Source organism: Xenia sp. Carnegie-2017, unplaced genomic scaffold (genome assembly GCF_021976095.1).
Source record: "Xenia sp. Carnegie-2017 unplaced genomic scaffold, XeniaSp_v1 HiC_scaffold_22, whole genome shotgun sequence".
NCBI lineage: Eukaryota > Metazoa > Cnidaria > Anthozoa > Malacalcyonacea > Xeniidae > Xenia > Xenia sp. Carnegie-2017.
The window spans coordinates 6,486,323-6,505,910 of record NW_025813485.1 but is presented as its reverse complement, the minus strand read 5'-3'; the positions used below and the strand labels follow the sequence as shown (position 1 = coordinate 6,505,910).

The window sequence follows — 19,588 nt, the reverse complement described above, 5'->3', positions numbered from 1 at the left end:
GCACCGCAGAGGTCATGGGTTCGAATCCCGTTGAGTCACCTGAATTTTCAGGTTCATGAGACAATTGCTTAAATTGTCCAGCAAAGTCGAACATCATATCTTCATTTAATTTTAAACATAAAACATTCTTTAATAATTCTCACTCTTACCATTTCATCAAAGATTTTTCAAGTGAATTGCAGAGCTAACGCGTTGATATGGGTATAATGGATGAAAATACCGACTTGTACAAAAACGCACTTAACTTTAATCACAGTTAACGCTAACTACCGTAGTTGACTCCTTAACTTTAGTAACTTAACTGCATGGCTAAATTTAACTACCTTTTACCTGCAAAAAGTGTAGTTAAAAAGTATAGTTAAGAGCTTTATACAACCGGCCCCTGGAATTTTGTGAGTTCTCCGTTGAAATCGTGCAGTACGATTGTACATGTTACTGATTTGACATGTTGAAAATGGCGGCAAAAGGTAGATCTTCCTCCAAAATATTTCTCATTCTACTATGAATTACATGACTTAAAGATATTTAAGTAAGTATTCAGCATAGAAAATTTTATCATGAATCTATTTTCTACATAAAATTGAATATTTGGCTGATCGTATTGAGTACGTACATGCTTGAAAAGTTCATCTTTTGTTTTTGTCGACTGACAGTAATATATAGTGCAGCGATCCTAGCATTCAATTTGACCTACTTTGGTGAGCTTACTATTCTAAAATCTTGTATATCAGGCATAAGGTGGTACAACAAATTTTAACTCTTTGGTTTCTCTACATGTGGAGAAAGTTGTCTGCAACAAAATCCTGTAGTAAAAAGTAAGTGTTTTAACAGGAGAGTGTAGTGTCATGTTTGTAGAAGCCACTCGTCTCTGAAGATGACTATAACACTAAGGATGTCGAAACGTCAAACATACGAACACTAACATACAGTTCTCAATTCTCGGATCTGCACTTATGTGGACAATCTATATATACATATAAGCCTCTTTCAATGCGTATTAGAGAGACTTAGCAAACACGACGTAAATTGTCGTGAAAATGGCGTAAAAATGGCTTAAATATGGCGTGGACCCAACCATATATGGGAATATCACGCCATTTTTAAGCCAGTTTCACGACGTCTTCGACGATACGCCGTGTTTGCTAAATCTTTCTATTGTTGTCGAAAGTTGACGTAACTACGTCTGATGATGCTGCAGTATGTACATAAAAGTTATAGAATGATGCCGTTTCTTTTAAAATTCCTACTGCTACACATAATGTTATCCATTTTCAGTTATTATACAACGAAGCTATCATACACAGCTTAGTAAGCTAAAGTTAAGTGCATAAATACGTATTGTATATTTATATAAATATTTAAATATTATTAAAGTTAATTTGCTTATCTTGCACTTTGGCGAACCGTTGTTGTCCGATCATCATTATGCTTGCAGATTTTGTGCCATCAAATCCTTGTTTAACACCTATCTTTCCTTTTATTGGCCACAATAATGTAATATTTATAGCTAACTATGTCAAACTAACATTTCCTATATGAATGATACTTCCTATAGCATGTAGCAATGATATGGCCATGTACCCACGTATATCAACACAACGTGGATGCATGGCCATATCATTAGATCAATGCCAGCGAATGTTTTTTTCTTGCTATCAAAGCATCAAACATGAATTTTTGTTTGTCCGGATACTTTTTGTGTGTCAAGTTTTGAAATCATTTTCACAACAAGAAAAAAACATCGAACTGACGCTTTGCCACTTAGCTATAATTCATGCGTTCAATTGAGATGATGTTGGCCGTTTTATGATATCCTTGCTCTCAAATGCTGTCGACTATATTATGTTTTCATGATAAAGAAGCCATTTGTTGGCTGAATTCATTGGCTATTTGTTCCATTTCTACTGCATTAGCAAACTGAAGGCTAATCTGCTCGGGAAGTCAATTATGCTATGCATAAGGGTAAAATTAAGTTACATGTGCAAGTTGTATTAAATGGGCTAGTTTCAAGTTAACAGTTTATAATGACCTAATAATGTAATCCTTAAACCATTAATATTGTTAAATGGTGCCCGGGTCATTACCACCGGAACTTATTTCTGTCGGCAAACCGTCATCATCAAATCCAGGTATGCGCTCAGATCCGGCAAACGCTGAACCCGTATAAGGTGCGTCTCGGTCAAATTGCCAGCTGCCGCCTCCACCAGGGGCTACTGGAAATTTTGATACATTGGAATTTCGTGCCTTTAAACTGAAATAAAATATGTACATTCTGCGAAATAAGCGGTTTTCCAAAGAAATTTTTCAATGGATGTAGCTTGGCTACTACAAACATATTTTAAGCAAGTCTGATGATCGTTTATGTGTGAAATACAGTACAGTGAAACTATTTAAAATTGTAATAGTTTGTTATTTTATACACACTTACACATAAATAAAATTATACTTACCACACAATGCCAACCACCACGAAGATGAGCAAGAACAATCCACCAATCGATAGACCCAATATCAATGCAATATCAGTATCGTCATCATCATCATCACCAGTTGTTATTGTTGTATTTATTGTCATTGTTGTATTTGTTGTCATTGTTGTATTTGTTGTCATTGTTGTATTTGTTGTCATTGTTGTCATCACATTATTGTCATTGTTAAGCATATTTAAGCTGACATTGAAAATACTAGACATGAATGTTCCATTTGTCACGCTTTGAACTGCACTGGAATTAAGTGGCGTGTTTGTGCTGGCTAACAAAACAGCATAGCTTACACTTCCATTCGTTTCGATTTGAACAATCACATCGTTTATGGTAAATCTGTAAATATAATTCCTCTGTTAATATTAAATATAAAATGCATATCATGGTAACTTATGGGATATTGTCGATATTTTTTTATTTGTCGAGTGCAAATAGCAATTTCGACAATAAGGTAACGACAGCTTCGATACAGCATATGTCTTTATCCGCGTTGTAAGTTTCTATTTCATGGGTATTGTATGGCATCTGAATTATTTGAAAACCAAGCTTTCTTTCGTACTCGCTGTTTTGCAAGGGTTAGCTTTCACTTCTCTAGTTTTCGTCAGTAAAAAAAATTTAAAAAACAGATTGTTTGAAATCATCTCGTCCGGATAATAACACATTCCAAGGTGACGCTGCCATATATAACAAACATGCGTAATATCTCCTTTACGCGTCCATGTATCACACTTACTGGTTTGAAGAGCATATGCTAGAGGTTGTATTATTCCGACAGAATTCATTCATTCTCAGCGCTATCGAATATTGAACATCCAGTCGTAATGCCTGAAATTAAGTCAAAAATCTAAATCAAGATAAAAACTGATTAAAAATCTTGCACAAAGATAAAAGCAACTCCTTTAACAATAAGATGATTTCTCTAAGAAGACAAGGATTGTCATTAATTGATGTATGGTATGATAAATTACAAATTGCTTTGAATTCCATTACCTCTCTGTCGAAAGATGTATCTGAAGCGTTAATGTTAAGTCGCACAAGGTTTAATCGTTGGTCATCCGACAATGGAGGATTAACAAACGGCGGAGTTATGATGGAGTTATTTTGAGATATGACTTCTGTTGTTGATGTTCTTATAGCTGTTCTTAGAATAACAGGTGACAATGCTGAACCATCTGGTTTTTGTAAAGTGAATGACAGAAGTAGACCATCACCAATTGTTGAAGGTGAATTAGCCAATATCGTGACATTGTCGGGACTGATGTTGATGGCACTGCTGACAATGGCGCTGGAGCTAAAAAGTTATGTCAAAGAGTTAACAGATTGGTTCGTTTTCGGGAATCGTTCATCAGCCCGATCAGTTAATGTGATTAAGTGTATATATAGTCGCGAAATCACCAACAGTGTGATGAATGAAAAGAACTAAACATAAATTGAGCATATGCGCCTATGTCGATATTTATCCATAATACGTCGACATGAAAACTCCTATAACAAAACGGTCGCGAAGTCCTTTCAAGTGCTTCGACTGACAAATGTTATCTAACAAGCAACTCGGCAAGTTTTGCAATAAAAAAAACGATATATTGTTGATTTTTTAGCAAAATATCAATGGATTTGGCATGGTACACAGGAAAGTGCACACATGCATGCGTGCGCACGCAGTAAAGACGGTTAAAAACATCAATGCTTTTTATAAGCATCCCTGCAATGGTTCTCTTTGCTTCAGACCTTCAGGTCATTGATCATGTGAATAGTTAAGACTTAAAAGCAATGTACGTGCGAAGTCTTCCTACTATAAACGTTGGCAGTTTGTTAAAAATATAGCGAAAAAAAACATAATAAAATGATAACTTACCTACTGAAGTTGCATAACGACTCTCTTACACCACAAAATTCCTCGGCAGCTCTGGCCAAGTTAGTGCGAAATAAGCTTGTATCAAACTAAAAGTGAAACAGTTTGTAAAATTTTGACGATAACTGTTTTGGAAAATTTAAGTGCGCACGGTAGTCAACTTAGCATTTATCTTAACATTTATAGTCAAATCACGATGATAAATTAAATTCTTGAATTGTTCCAAAAGACATCACTGACTCGTGATTTGTCGGACTTTAGCGAACGTCACCGAAAGTTCCCAAACACAGAAAAAAAGGTACACGAAAATTTATAGTTGTCTATTTTTACCTGATTAATTTGTAGTTTAAAAAGTCTAATTTGTACAGTGTCAGGTGGCGTTTGGAGACTGAACGATAGTCTTGAAAGAGACTCCACTACAAGCTCCTCAGCGGTGACAATGGTGGCTAGAATATTTTGTGGGATAGAAGTATTTGTCTGAGGATATTTAACGTAAAATCTGTAGTAAATTTTGTTGGTGCTCATAGCTGCTGAAGGTGTTGCAGCTGAAGTACGTTGTACGTTGTCTACGCTGAATGTCGACGCCCTGCAAGAATTAAGAAACTGCTTTCAATTGTATGTTTTATAATTACAACTATACGTACAATACATAGCACTCATTTCATGTTTCGTCCAAATTCATCGGGACTTTGTATTTTACAGCTATTTTGCTTTGGTAAATGTTTCAAGGGAAAATGATTGCCACCTCTCTGCTAGGAGTCAGTGTTACGTTTCCTTTAATTTCTACTGGAATGTTGACAGATTAGCTTGAGTTGTACGTCCAGTTTAATTTGGTAGGATGTGTTAGGGTTTTTATAAAATATATTATAGCTGTATGGAATATTTTGTGTTCTGAATAATTGCAAATAAAACTATAATTTGTTGTCATAGAATGACATGCGCATAATTACCGGTTGCGTAGATCACAGGTGACGGAATTCAAGCTGCAATACGCAGAAACTCGGGGTGCAATTGCTGCTGATCTCAAGCGTCTGTCTATCAAAAAGTTCCACTGAAAGATATTAAAACAAAAGATAAAGAAATTTTTTGAGCGCATATATAACGTTCGTGTCTGTACTGTTGATTTACCTGATTTAAATTGAAGGTTATTTCTATGATTATACTGTTAATTATTTGCTCGACGCTAGCAGTTGGCGGATTCATTGGAGCGAATGATGTTTGGATTGTAATTTGTTGTTCGAGAAGTAACTCAAAATTTGCTTCACGCATGACCAATATCGAAGCAAGAGTAAGATCAGACAGAAATCCCTGGTTCCTCGGGTTGTTCACATAAAATGAGATGTTTGCATATTGCCCATAGGTCGTTGACGCAATATTAACGTTACTCATACTGAAACTTACACCACTATAAACAAAAATATATTTTAAATTAATTTTTTTTACTCATATATATGTAACAAAATTTGTACATTGTGCACTATGTAACTATACGTTAATTATCAACATGAATCAGCACAGACGCATTCTTCGCTTCAACATAAACCACCATTTTGTATTAAAAATAGCTTAAAGCTACACTGTACGCAAAATGTCCAGACCTAGAGTCGTAAGAATTCTTACTTTTCCATGAGAATTGATGTAGATTTGTTAAACTTTTAAAAAGTTCATGACTGTTAGCGTTTTACCTGTCAGTCAAACCACAGTCCTCCGTACGTCTGTAGTTGTCCACAGCGCAGTATTCATTGATCGTAATAGCCATAGCAAGTCGTAAATATCTTTCTTGGAAAATGGTAATCTGAAACACAATTATACAATTTTTAATTGTATTGTTTACTTTCATTTTTAACTTTCATGCACGTCTATGCATTGACGAATTTCATTAAAAAGATGTGTTAGTTTAGGCAACAGCATCCATAAAAATGCAAAGTGTGCAATTTATCATCTTTTTGAGCTTGGATAATGAAAACTTTATTATAATAACATAAGAAAAGTTTTTTAACCATGGTTTGAAACATACCTGACTCGGGGTGTTTAGTAAACTCAACAGAACGCTGTTGGCCTCCTGTTCCGCAGATGGAGTGGATGCATTGAAAGAACTTGGTGTGTTTAAGGTTATGTTGAACATCAGCAAAGATTTTAATTTATTTAATTCTGTGAACAGTATAGAAGCTAATATGTCTTGCTCTAATGTGCCATTTCGAAGGGTGCTTGGATAATCAACATAAAACCTTAGTGTAACGTTGTTTCCTTGCATCGATGGGAAGCCAGGAAGTCTTCTCACTTGCATAAAGGTGAACGAACTACATAAAGAAACTTGATGTTATGTAGTTTTGTTGAATTTTCCATGCTAAACGACTTTTATAAAATATCTTTTGAAAAAACGCGTGTTTCTATTATTGACTAAAAATCAGGAATTTTATCGCAGGTTGCGTCGCGAGAAATTTGAATGGCAAGAATACAAACAATATGTAATAATAAAAATTAATAGATTTATTTTTCTATAATTGTTTTTAAAAGGCTATTTTATAGAGGAAATAGAAAACATCTTCCTTGTTCCTATAGAGTTATAGAAACTGTGAATGTTTGGGAAGAACATTGTTTTTACCAAAACTTTTTTTCCCAGACTTTCATATGCATGCCTATAGCTAACTCTATAAAAACCGAAAAAATGTGCTCTATTTCTAAGATATGCATACTTTTTTTGTGAGAGGTAAATACATGTTTAATCAAGCGTTTTAAGAAACCCCAAACTGAGAATTTAGCTAGCTTGTAAGTTTTGAAGAAAAAACTTACCCAGAAACTCCACAAATTCTTGGACGTTGATTTAATTTGCAAAAATCATTTAGAATTGTAGCAACTGAATCCTTCAGTCGGGAGTCCACTTCCTCAGTGTACTTAAAAAATAATGAGCATATAAACATGATTGGTTTTTGAAAAGGACGAAATTTCATAGTACGTTTGAAAGTGGGTGCAGGGTGTGTGTCAAAAAAAGAATAACTTTTGTAATTAATCTATTTTGAAATATCAATTTCTGATGACTGTTCTATAATTCCACAAGTGTATTTCTGTGCATGTTTTGCTGTTAGAATTCCCATCAAATTCCATGAGCCGAAAACTGTTGTGCTTGTGACAAATGAAGTCTTATAGCTATGTACGTAGTTTATAATACTTTATGCACACGTAAGATTTGGAAGGTATGAAGCATTAAAATTATCACAAAATGTCCAATTATGAAAGGTATTCTGGTTTGATGTACCCTGTAAGCAGTGGCCTCTAGGATAAATAGTGAAATTTCATCAATACATTTGTGAATCTCTTACCTCCGATACATCGAGGAGCGTTATTTCGACTGCATTTTGCATTTGGTCGTTAGTTGCATTTGGCGCAGGCGGAGCAGGAAGGGAATACTACCATTGTTATCTGCGTATGAAAATTTTATTACCATTTTCATAAGATTTCCTTAAGACGTATTGGTTGTTTTGTACGCAAGTAATTTTTATACTCACATACGCAAATGTTGTTCACCCGAATCAAGTTTAGTCTGGCTGCACATCTGCATGTAAAATTTCCAGGAATATTAATACAATCTTCTCCATTGGTTATATTGCGTTTGTCTGTTAGGATCGCTGCATTCGTCAATGTCTGCAAAAACACCAATTGTAAAATTAGAATCTGCTTTGCAGTGCTTTACTCTTATTGAAATTATTATAGCTGCATTAAATTAGGCAAACGTCACTTCCTGTAAAATAGCGTGCTTTTAATGGCTTAGTACGGTGGCCGGTACGGGTCACGACAAAATAATTTAGAAAACGCAACAAACAATAAGAAAACATCACTCAAAATCATACTACACATTTCAAAATACTCACTACACATTTCAAAATACTCGCTACACATTTCAAAATACTCGCTACACATTTCAAAATACTCGCTACACATTTCAAAATACTCACTACACATTACAAAATACTCACTACACATTTCAAAATACTCACTACATTTCAAAATTCTCGCTACACATTTCAAAATTCTCGCTACATTTCAAAATACTCACTACACATTCGTCCCCAGTCTTACCTGGTCTGGCCTTGCAGTCGTCATTAGTTTACATCTACGAAATTGAAGTGATGGCAGAAGCTAATATAAATATACGTTTCCGATATTACTAACAGTTCAGTTCGCGTAAGGATATTTTTGATGCTATTATTGGCGATATGTTGTCTGTGTTAGATTCGGCACACAGACAAACCTATGTTATACAATAGCATCAAATATGCGATACGCATACATGAACTATTAGTAATATTTCTTCAAGGGATTTCTTGGTCTTGTTTTAGACAACACAACATGAGTGGTCAATCTACAGATTACATGTAATTGTATTTGTATTGGTGATATTCGACAATCATTAGTTTAACTAATGCACTTATTGACGTGACTGGTATTGAAGTTCTAAATTATTGCGTTTACTCGAAATTACCGAACTTTTCATTTTTCTTTGGCGTTTCTTGTGCAACAAATTATAGCACTATGTGTAAATTTCCTCTTTGGTTTCCTTGTTATTTTTGTAACGCATCACACAACTACGTTACGCGACATAGCGAATGCAAATTCATATACTCAAATTTTGCTATTAAAGTACGGACGTGTGTCGAAAGCCTGCAAATACATTTGCTGGCGATATGTAGATCGTCTACTAATGTTGTTGCCCGACCAAGTCGCAAACCCTGGAAGAATTTCTGATTAGAGTTGAGCCAATATTTTCATGCTATTATCCCAATGTCCCATTTTGTTTGCCTTGTGAAATGCGGAATTATAGATTTAATATGCTTACTTTGCGATGTCATGTCAGTTTCGTAGATGGAAACTAATGATGACCGTCGGCAGGCAGACCAGGGTAAGACTGGGACAAATATTGGCAGTATTTTGAAATGTGTTGCGAGAATTTTGAGTATTAGCGAAATTTGAAATATTAATGGTATTTTGAAAATGTGTAATGTCTGAAAATATTAACAATAATGTTGTAATATTAATAGTAATTTAAATAGTGAATATTGAAATGTGTAGCGAGTATTTTGAAATGTGTAGTATAGTATTTTGAAATGTGTATTATGATTTTGAGTGACGTTTTCTTATTGTTTGTTATGTTTTCTAAATTATTTTCTGGTGACCCATACCGGCCACCGTAGCTTAGACACGTTTTAGGAAAAGTATTTTTTACAACAAATTTTCAATAAAAGCCTTTACTTATTGTTTTATTTAGTATAGCAAATATTCATCGATCAAAATAAATGATATTTAAGATAGTGATTGTGCAAAATTTAATAAATTGCAAGATGTTACCACGTCTTGACTATTTTAAAATGTTCCTCTGCGCAGCCGCGTATGTCATTGCTGCCAAACAGAAAGAAAATTAATTTAATGGAAACATTCATAAAACTATGTTAGAGCATTCTGTTTTTGATTCACCCTATTGTTGCGTAAATAAAACAAAAAGCAAACAAATAAACAATGCCATTGTCGATATTGGTATTAAAAAGTGTAAATGACGTGAATATTTTCCTGCGACCTAACTGCACAAACCTTCGCAACTAAACATGTCGCTTGCCAAGGTATAACCGGGAAGCATCCACACATGAAACTCCCATCTGTATTCGTACATTGTTGAGAACAGGTACCTTCATTTCACACTCATTGATGTCTGAAAAATACAGCGATATTATTGATTTAATATTTTATGGTATTTTCTTGAGATGCTCGGAAGGTATCTAAGGCAGCATTAATCTTTTTTGATAGTTTTTAGGCTTCTGAATATCTTTCAAAGAATCCCCGAAAAACTAAGATATTGCACGATTTTATCAGCTTTTGTTATATTTTCGTAGAAGCTTGAAATCAAAGTGGACTCTATAATATTCATGTTCCAGGATGATGCTTGTAGCTATCATTGTTCATTGAAGAACTCGTCTTAATCATACTAGGTTTTCTCTTTTCGAAAGCCGAGAATTAGGACATGCATCTTGCAGCCTTTCTTTTCATACTAACCATTGCATGACCTTCCGTCACTTCCAAGAGCATATCCTTTAGCGCAAGCACACGTGTCATTTCCATTGTCAAAAAAACAAATTTGAGACAATTTCGGTTTTGTAGAACAATTTGTGCGTACTAAAAGACACAAAATTGCAAAACGATGCTTTTGACAGATTTTTGATAAATAACAACTGGATTCTAAAAATACAATCTTGCGGTACATATTCAATAATCTTTGTGTGGGTCATTCCGTCATTCTGTTGGCTTCAGACTCATTCAAATGTGTGGACTTAAAATTTTCGTTTTGTGTCTTTCCTCTTGGGAAGTAAAACATTTTCTTTGCATACGATATTGTAAGTTTTAACTTGATGTTGCATGTAAAATAACTGTGCCTAAGAATACAGTAACTGTAGCATAACATGCGCTGGAAACATAAAATTTTAATGTAGCACGCCTTGGTTATACGTACGTACATTAAAATATTACATGGACACTTTACCTCTACACTGTTCACCATCAGCTTCAAGTACAAATTCCTGTCTACAACTTCACAACTGAATGAGCCTACGGTGTTTTCACACTTGACTGCAATTGTTTGGTCGCAAGCATTCATCTATGTCTAAAACAACCAAACCTTACGATTAAGACTGCTTTTAAGCTTTTAAGATGTAATTTATTGAATACGGCCATACGACACGTCAAATCATAAATGCTGTTCACGAAGTAGCTTTTCATATAATTACAATCTGACGTTGCCTTTGGAAAAATAATTTCGTTAAATAAAATTACAATAATTTCAAATCGAGAGGGTCATAATATTATATTGGTAATTCGTGGTAGGAATCTTAGATAATTTTTTGCTCGATTCTTTTCTAAGAATAACCATGGCTTTTGAATAGTAGGTATATTGTTTTCTGTAGGGTGGGGGTTATAATTAAACGATACATGCATGAGAATTCGATATACCTGCATACATATGTGAGACACATATACATTACCTACTATACAAGTTCTTCCGTTTGCACTAATTGTGTATCCTGGAGAACATCCACACGAAAGGACGCCAAATTATTTATACACATTTGCTCGCAGCCCGATGTATTTCTTGCGCACTCATCTATATCTATATCGACGAAAAGAAAAATATTAGTTGGGTCATAGCAATGTTAGGTCATAGCAAAAAATCCTATTTTTAATTCAACCAGAGACTTGTCAGCCGCTTGCTCTGGCTACTAATTTTTTGTTTACATGTATGCATTGTATTTTAATTGAAAAAAATTTGAGATAGCTTCATCATGTTCACAACCTTTTCATGGAGAGGACATCATTTATTTTTCAATAACATCCACGCGTGAAACGGTGCGGGGATAATATTTTTTTGTTTAGAGAAATCTTTTCGACTATCCGCAGGCTGTTTTGCGAAGGTTGTTTTGTTTAATGAAAATTTGGACTGAACAAGCACACGATATGCCAGCTATGCAATACTGTGGTTAAATGAAATACGTGTGTGAGCAAGTTTCCCACCTAAACAAAATACTCCATTCCCGGAATATCCCGTTGGACACGGTCCACATTCGGCTTGAGTTGGCATGTTAGTGCACGTTACCAATGGACTGCAGGGTGGGGAGGCTCCTTCGTTGCAAAAATCTACCATTTCATTGCAAAACCGACCGGTGTAGCCTAAGTTGCAATTGCACGACATGACTACGAAGGTAGCATTTCCCGCCCCTTCAGGAACGACGCACGTGCTTTTATTTTGGCATGCGCATATTTGAACTCTAGGAGTTAATACCGCTGTTCTATTTCTGCTGTCGCTCACTACAAACTTTAGATCAACCTGTATAAAAAAATACAAAGGAATGAATGGAGAACGTCAAAAAAACTCACTCGAAAAACTTACAAATTTAATTTAAAAAACATTTTTAAAGCTTTGTACGTCGACATGATTTCGAAAGACGCTCGTTAAATAACGAAACGAGCTGTGGTATGGGTAATTTATTACCAACTCAGAGTTGATAATCGATATATGTGTAGAAAGAAATTTTCGCTTCTTTTACTTCGCTGTATATGCATGTTACATTTTTCTGTGCATCGTCATGCTTTATCGTTCACTCCCATGTAAATAAAAACCCGGTTGAAATTATAAACTATACACGGGCATACCACTGCTGTAGAGTTGGCCGTCCATGTGAAAGTTAAAGTATTTCCAGTGACGTTGAAGCTAGATACCGATGGAAGATTAGGAACGTCGAAAGTTAATATGTCATTTGAATCCATATCTTGGGCTACTAGCGTCTCTATTAATGTCTCATTTAGATTTGCAGTAATCAAGGAAATGTTTCTTGTAAACATAGGAGGTCGATTTTCTTAAAAAATAAAGATAGTGATTGAAATTGCACCTGAAAAAAGACCAAATAGCGTTCACTGGTTGCCTCACGTGACACTAGTAAAGATTTGTTCGCAATTGTTTTGAATAACTAATAAGAATTTCAACAAATAGCGCAATCGACTTAATTTGAAACTGTTTACGTCTATTTACAACGTTTTGGGTTCACGAATAATGATTTACAATTTTCTGTATAATTTATGGGGTTAGAAATTAATTCAACGTACCAACTTGTGCAATTACATTGTCCGTTAATTGCTGTTCGTCTCGTGTCGATTGACCAATAGCTATGTTTTGTGTAGCGAGGGCGTCAAACAGACAAACTGTATTACTTCCACATGCTTCACGAGCTTCCATTGTAAAATTGTCACTGTTGTTCAAAAGTTTGTCGAAAAATACGGGAGTGAAATCTTGACAACTGAAAGTATCAATGCCTTCATCTACGTTCATATAAATTCTTTGTAGGCTCATTTCATTTACTTTCCCTATAATGTATTAAAATGCAGTGTTACTTCCTTGACATGGTTAATGACCTAAACTGTCATCTGCTTCATGCTATTGTCAAAAATTAATGATTGAACTCAGATTTTAGTAAAACACAAGACGATATAGACACTCCGTTTAAAGTAACATTATTTAATTTAAAAGTTTCGACAAGTGTCACAAGTCATCATCATTAGAAAATGTGAATAAAATAATGTTTCCTTTAAATAATGTTTATTTTAAATAATGTTTACTTTATACAGAGTGTCTATTGTGTCGTTTTTTTACTAAAATACTATTTGAATTCAGATTGTTGTGCTAATTTGCAACATTTCAGTTGGTTTTGCTCTTTCATTAGTAGCTGTGACTTTCGATACTTACAACTTTCACCAAAATCACTAAATATTGTTTCCTCTCTGGCGTCTATTGGTGTTATTGTTGTTCTATCTCTGTGTGTAAAGTCGTCAGTCATATTACCATTCCATCTTCCCGATAAACCAAACGAATTGTTTCTATAACCTTCTAGAAATAGCATGACGAAGGTGAAGAAGGAACCGTTCACTACATTGATTCGTGCTCCATTTTCAAGCGGTGTCGAAATTTGAAGCAAATTATCAAAAAATGTTATTGCTGTGCCATTTCTGATTGTCCCATTCTCTCCGGGAAGAGGAATTAGCATGCCACCAACGCGAACATCAAGTCCTTCTAAATGAATTAACACCGTATTATGTGAGCTTCTTGCCATTATTTTATTTTTATTCTTCCCTACGAAGAAGAGCATTTTTTTGTTACTATTTTAGTTTACTTGCTACTATATAGGAGTTGCTAATCTGTCTCGTAATAAAGTGATTCAATTTATATCACAATAAGAGAAACTTGATTTTTTTGCAGCATTTGATTGCAAATATTCAAAGTGCACTAAATAAAATACTATTTCTTCCCAGCTGATAAAAGAGTTTCCTCTATATTTGAGTTTCTCTGTGCATTATAAATTTTTACCTAAAAAATGTTTGTTGTGCAAACAACTCGATTTGGCTTCTTGAGGCAACGCTCCTTTTTTCATACACTTTTGCATGCTAAGGAGTTGGATTTTATTGTGAATGAGATGTGCAATGACGTCCACGTCTCACATGTTGAAGAAAGTGACAAGTATTGTTTTATTAACTGAACACACATCTTTATATTTCATTCAAAATGAAGTAAAGCTATATTTTTGTCTGCATAACAATAATTTTTTGACTGTAATTCTTAGTTCCGCGCACCTATTGTTGTTTTAAAATTGTTGGAAATTTATCTTAAACTAGCAAAATATTTCTAAGACACTTACTTGTTGTGGTGTTCAAATTTACTTGAATGACTTGTGAATTTCCTTCTTTCATTGCAAATGCGGTGAAACCAGTTGCATTGGCGTCGCCGACTCTTGTTGTTCGAACTTGTACTTCAAGAGAGCTTGCATCGTTGCCTGTTTTAAAAGCATTTCCAAACTATAATGCATCATGTGAACTTTGTCCAAAATGCACTTTTTGCATTAATATATTTGCTCTGCGTGGTATAAATGCAACTGAGTAAACTGGAGATATATCTTTTAGTAAGCGCTGCATAGCCACTACTTAAGTATCATCTGGATGAATGAAAGTTTGATGTGTTGATAATATATGTCAATAAAAACTGAAAAATGTTTTTCACGAAAACATTCGATTTGGCATCGCAAATTTGTTGTTCGTTCTCAAAACTAAAAATTATGTACAGTTTTGCGACACTTGACGAACTATAGAGCATTAATGGAAATTTTGTCGTATCACCTTAGTGTTTCTATTGTAGCTACATTTTATATGAGTGCAAAGAAAACATTAGTGTAAGGTAATTTGCAGTTCTTTAAAGTCACAGCTCAAACACAGTGTTAGTCAGGCACTCAAATAGAAAAGTTTCGTTTTCTGAAGATGCACAGTCATTTTTCATGTTTATGTTTTTGAGGTTCCGTGTTCATGTTGATGTATTTTAACATAAATGGGAATAGTTAAATTTTCGCAAACCAAATCAAATAATAAATAAAAAAATTGCGGCATTATCTCTCACCTGGAATTTGTCCTGTGAAGTACGTGTACCATCCACAACCATTAAATGTGTAGTTCTTACGATCCAATGTAACAAAATGGGGATCGCCGAAGTTATTGGCTAAAAAATCAAACGTATAAGAAACACGGAATCAAAAATCACTGTACTATATTGTGATTATTATCAATGCTATATCGCTATAGTTTCTATATCGCAGAGATTGGAATGAATTGTTTAGAACTTCTCTAACATTGGTGTGGCTCTATTTAAAGTAATTGAAAAGCTTCAATACGATGAAAAACGTCAAGAATACTGTGCAAGATGCGTATGATGATCCTGAAAGCCATAACAACAACATATTTTTCATTTTGCTACAGAAAAAGAGAGGAGGAAAATCTATGTCTCTTGACGTTTTGTCTCATGCTTAAAACTTTCTAAAATCTTGCATTCAATGTTTCTGCAGTTAAATTGTCCAAAGCTCGTTGTTGAATGGGATAAATTGGCTATCTAAAATTAGCCGTTTCGCTGTTTTTGTAATACTTGCGTCTCTACCTACCACTTCACAGTGCAGGTTTTGACTTTTATAGTTGATCAAATTTTTTGATGATACGTTGTTTTGTTATTGTTGGTAAAAATTTACATCAATAAGAGCTCAGTGACCTATAACCCAATCTACTAGAAACCTGAATCCACCGAAATTTTGTAGCTGCAGGTGCGGCAAGCTGCCATCTTGAAAGGTGGCAAAACTGATTATATATTTACGACTAATATCTGCTTTTCCTCAGTCGATATAGCTACAGTTGCAAAGTTGACTGTCTAGGCTGGCTTTGTAATAAAGATTGTTTGATAGGATTAGTTTTCTTTTAACTTTTTCTTATTTTTGATTTTAAGTTTTGCTTTTTGCCACCTATGAAGATGACGTTCTTGCCTCACTTTGACGCGGTAGTTAGACATCTATAGGATTGGGTTCAAAATCATTGACATATCTGCATATGTATTTTTATCGTGGTATGAATTAAGACTTTGGTTTGGAGATAACAAGTAGCAAGATATACTTGTTAATCATTTCACAGCACGGTCCGCTCTAATTAGTTGCAGCTAAATTGATTCGATTTCATTCAATTTTCTTCCATTCGATTTGATTGCAAACCACAATTCAGAATAGAGCTTACCCCATGTGCTGACAAACTCAAAGCTCTCCCCGACGCAAATTTGTCGAACTTTGTAAAACTGGTCACACGATTCTTGAGTGCTGCCGGTATCGGCACAACATTGAGAGTAGCGTTGCTCTTCCTGTATATATGCAGTGAGATTTTCTATTGGATGGACTTCATGCCATCGACCTGGGGCTGCGCCTAATGCAGAACTTTCACTGATGGTAAATGAACTAAACGAACTAATGGCAGTAAAATCAAAAAAACGCGGATAATTTTCAGCCGGTCCATTGTACTGGTAGCAACATTCATCTGCTCCATCCTCAGGGTTTCCAGTAGGTTTACTATATATGCAAAAGTTTGGTGTTGGTCCACTTCCTTTACGCCTTCGAAATAGGGTAAAAAAAGCTCCGTTGAGACTCAGGTAGAGTGTTTCAAGATCTGGTACGCAAGTGCTTCTGCACGATCGTCTTGTTGGTCTTACGAGCTGTTGATTCACCCAAATTTGGCACTCTTCTGCATTGGATCTTGGTAATGGTGATCTTAGGTCATACAAAATTGTCATTTCATCTCCCACTCTGTCAGCATTAATGGTGCCAGACCTGAGAAAGATACATCATTATTTCAAAAATTAGTTATTTCGACACCATCCATTAAGCTCACACAGTACAGGGAAATTTTATATGGAAAGATTCAATTATCTTTTTCGCCAGGTTGAATTGTACATCAATTCAGTCTATGCACTATTTAAGAAATACAAATCGAAACAATTAACTTACGTTCGAAAATTTTGAAACGACCGTATGATATCTCTTCGTCCAGAATCAAAGCCTATGACTGGCAGATCAGGAGCGCCTCTGAAATTCGTGTATTCATCTCTAAAAACAAATCTTTCAATGAGCTTGTACAGTTAATACACATGTATTCAAGTGATTTCGTGTCATATCCACGCCATTGAACACAATAAAACATATCCACGCCATTGAACACAGGATTTGATTTTTGTCAAATTAAAAAACCTTGATTCAGAAATTCTCGAAAAAAGCAGCGACACGTTTATATTTTTTCCACTTTTTTTCGTGTACTAATGTTGTCGTAAGGACACCGATTTGTGGGTTTTAATTTTTAGTCCGTTATCAACGAATAACTGAGCTGAAACTTGTACCACCCGTATTGTAATTTTAGTGCCGTAAGTGCCGCTGACACAAACAATGAGTTTAAAGTATCAGATAGAGCACACTTAGCCGTGTGATTTGATGAAACGCGCCAAAGGCTCCTCACCAGCGTGACGCCACTTTTGACTCTCGTACTAATTTCCTATCACATCATTTTTATGACAGATGCTAGCCAACAAAAACCTAAAGTTGAAGTATTCGAAAGTTGTTTTTTTTGTTTGTTTGGTGAAGTCAAAAGTTAACTATCTGACGCCCGAATTTGGTGTTAAGGACACTTTAACACAAACCAATTTGAATTTGAAATCGAGGGACTGGACATATCTTTTGTTGGAATATCTTTTCCAAAGGCTGCATGTAGACAATAGGTGTTTTTCGTATCTTTTTTCTGTTCATACTGGTTTATATCAACGTATTCAAAGTTTCTATCAATCTTACACAAAAGCAAAATTATTCATATCTGTGAGTCCTCCTTTTTGGCACTAGTTGTTAAAGAGGGCGTTTTAGCGGCCTCTATTTACTAAACGTCTTTTCATTGTTACGATTTTAATTGTATGTGTATACTTTAATCCAGTTTATAAAACAATTTGTAGATTGACTTGTGTACCTGTTCACACCAATTGACCATGTAATAGATTCGTAAATAAATAAAGTAAAAGCCCCGTTAAAGAGATCGTCTGCCAGCAGAAGTTGAAATGTATTTCGCTGTAAATTCAAAAACAATGACAAATTCAAATGGATGACTTTTGTGAAACAGATTTACACCAAAACAATGCAAAATGTACATTGAATAAAGTTGCAGTATAACCGTGAAAGGTAATATGTAAATAAGAAATTAAAGTTCATTTTTGAGGTGTGAGAGCTAAGTTTCCTTGATATGTTTTTGAAGTTCAGAGAGCAATGACGAATCAAGCTTCAGGAAAAATAGATACTGCAAACTCAGTTGTATATTGAAAACACTTTGAAAATGATACTTCTGTTATTTTAAAGTAGTATTAATTCTAATATTTTAGTATATCATATTGAAATGTATTCAAGATTGAGTTTTTCACATATAATTTCTTTCTCTGAACCTTGGATCCACTAATGGATATATGTTTGCATTACTTTTGTAAGGGAAAATTGTTTTGCGAGTACTACCCACGATATTTAGCGTACTTTACACTTTTTCGGAAATTCGAAATTTGCAAGATAGGTTAAATTCTTTGAGCACTTACCATTTGTGATCTACTCGTGTTTGAAAATTAACGCTGGGGTAAATGACTTAAATTTTTAAATCTACCTGATTGTATACATTTAAGCGTAAATGAATTAATCGCATAAATTCATTTGTTTTACCTTACCTCAGGAAAGTTATTGTCCACAGGTTGCCTTGGTGCAAGACACACCCAAGTCACAACCAGCACCCAATTAGCACTGTAGCTTTGAATTTCCGTATTCGTCTCTACCTCATTACTTATCGTATTAAACACAGCCGTATTTTCATTAATATTTCGATATAGTCTGTAAGTGACGTTCGAATTGCTATTGTTGAGAAAACGCAAGTCAACTTGTGACCAATAAGGTGCAATAATTGGGAGACTACTGAAAAATCCTAAGTATATAGGATTGGCAGCGTATTCGGGGCCATCAAATCTCACCATTCCATTGGCGCAAATCTAGTAGTAAGTGAATGAAAATAAATGAATTTTGTCATCGTGCGAACACGATCGAAATATCTGCATCTAAATATATTCAATACGAGTCAGAGACATTTAAAAACTCTTATAACACTTTGATACCAATGCGCAACGATTTCATTTTCTGTTTAAAAGCAGTTACTCGCGATAAAAATCGCTTTAAATTATCTGGTTTCTGGAAATGATGCTTCAAAACAGTTTGCTCTTTGGCATGGACCCAGTTCTATTCCTTCATATTGAAATTCTATTTTATTTGTTCAGCTGTATCCAAGGCTAAAAAAGCATCAAAAATGACTC

At 34.7% G+C, this 19,588-nt stretch overlaps 2 protein-coding genes and 1 long non-coding RNA gene across 3 annotated transcripts; all 3 read right to left on the bottom strand.

The window, feature by feature from the left end:
• Positions 1-1,674: 1,674 nt before the first annotated feature.
• LOC124446477 lies at positions 1,675-9,992 on the bottom strand. The gene is made up of 14 exons (XM_046997326.1): positions 9,919-9,992; positions 7,842-7,977; positions 7,656-7,755; positions 7,129-7,229; positions 6,353-6,635; positions 6,021-6,130; positions 5,464-5,740; positions 5,286-5,386; positions 4,666-4,921; positions 4,339-4,424; positions 3,474-3,774; positions 3,217-3,308; positions 2,451-2,819; positions 1,675-2,251 (listed from the first exon to the last, which is right to left on the bottom strand). Exons 3-14 carry the CDS (start codon positions 7,695-7,697, stop codon positions 2,062-2,064), a joined length of 2,208 nt encoding a protein of 735 aa, XP_046853282.1. The 5' UTR covers positions 7,698-7,755; positions 7,842-7,977; positions 9,919-9,992; the 3' UTR covers positions 1,675-2,061.
• A 6-nt stretch (positions 9,993-9,998) lies between these two features.
• On the bottom strand, positions 9,999-10,949 carry LOC124446467. The gene is made up of 3 exons (XR_006948438.1): positions 10,862-10,949; positions 10,378-10,497; positions 9,999-10,036 (listed from the first exon to the last, which is right to left on the bottom strand). It is a non-coding gene; the product is annotated as an uncharacterized LOC124446467 (long non-coding RNA).
• A 399-nt stretch (positions 10,950-11,348) lies between these two features.
• Positions 11,349-19,267, bottom strand: LOC124446462 (mucin-like protein). The gene is made up of 11 exons (XM_046997321.1): positions 18,956-19,267; positions 18,220-18,317; positions 17,220-17,318; positions 16,459-17,042; positions 15,308-15,406; positions 14,559-14,693; positions 13,613-13,936; positions 12,976-13,233; positions 12,526-12,728; positions 11,887-12,199; positions 11,349-11,485 (listed from the first exon to the last, which is right to left on the bottom strand). Exons 1-11 carry the CDS (start codon positions 19,253-19,255, stop codon positions 11,364-11,366), a joined length of 2,535 nt encoding a protein of 844 aa, XP_046853277.1. The 5' UTR covers positions 19,256-19,267; the 3' UTR covers positions 11,349-11,363.
• Between the last annotated feature and the right edge of the window lie 321 nt (positions 19,268-19,588).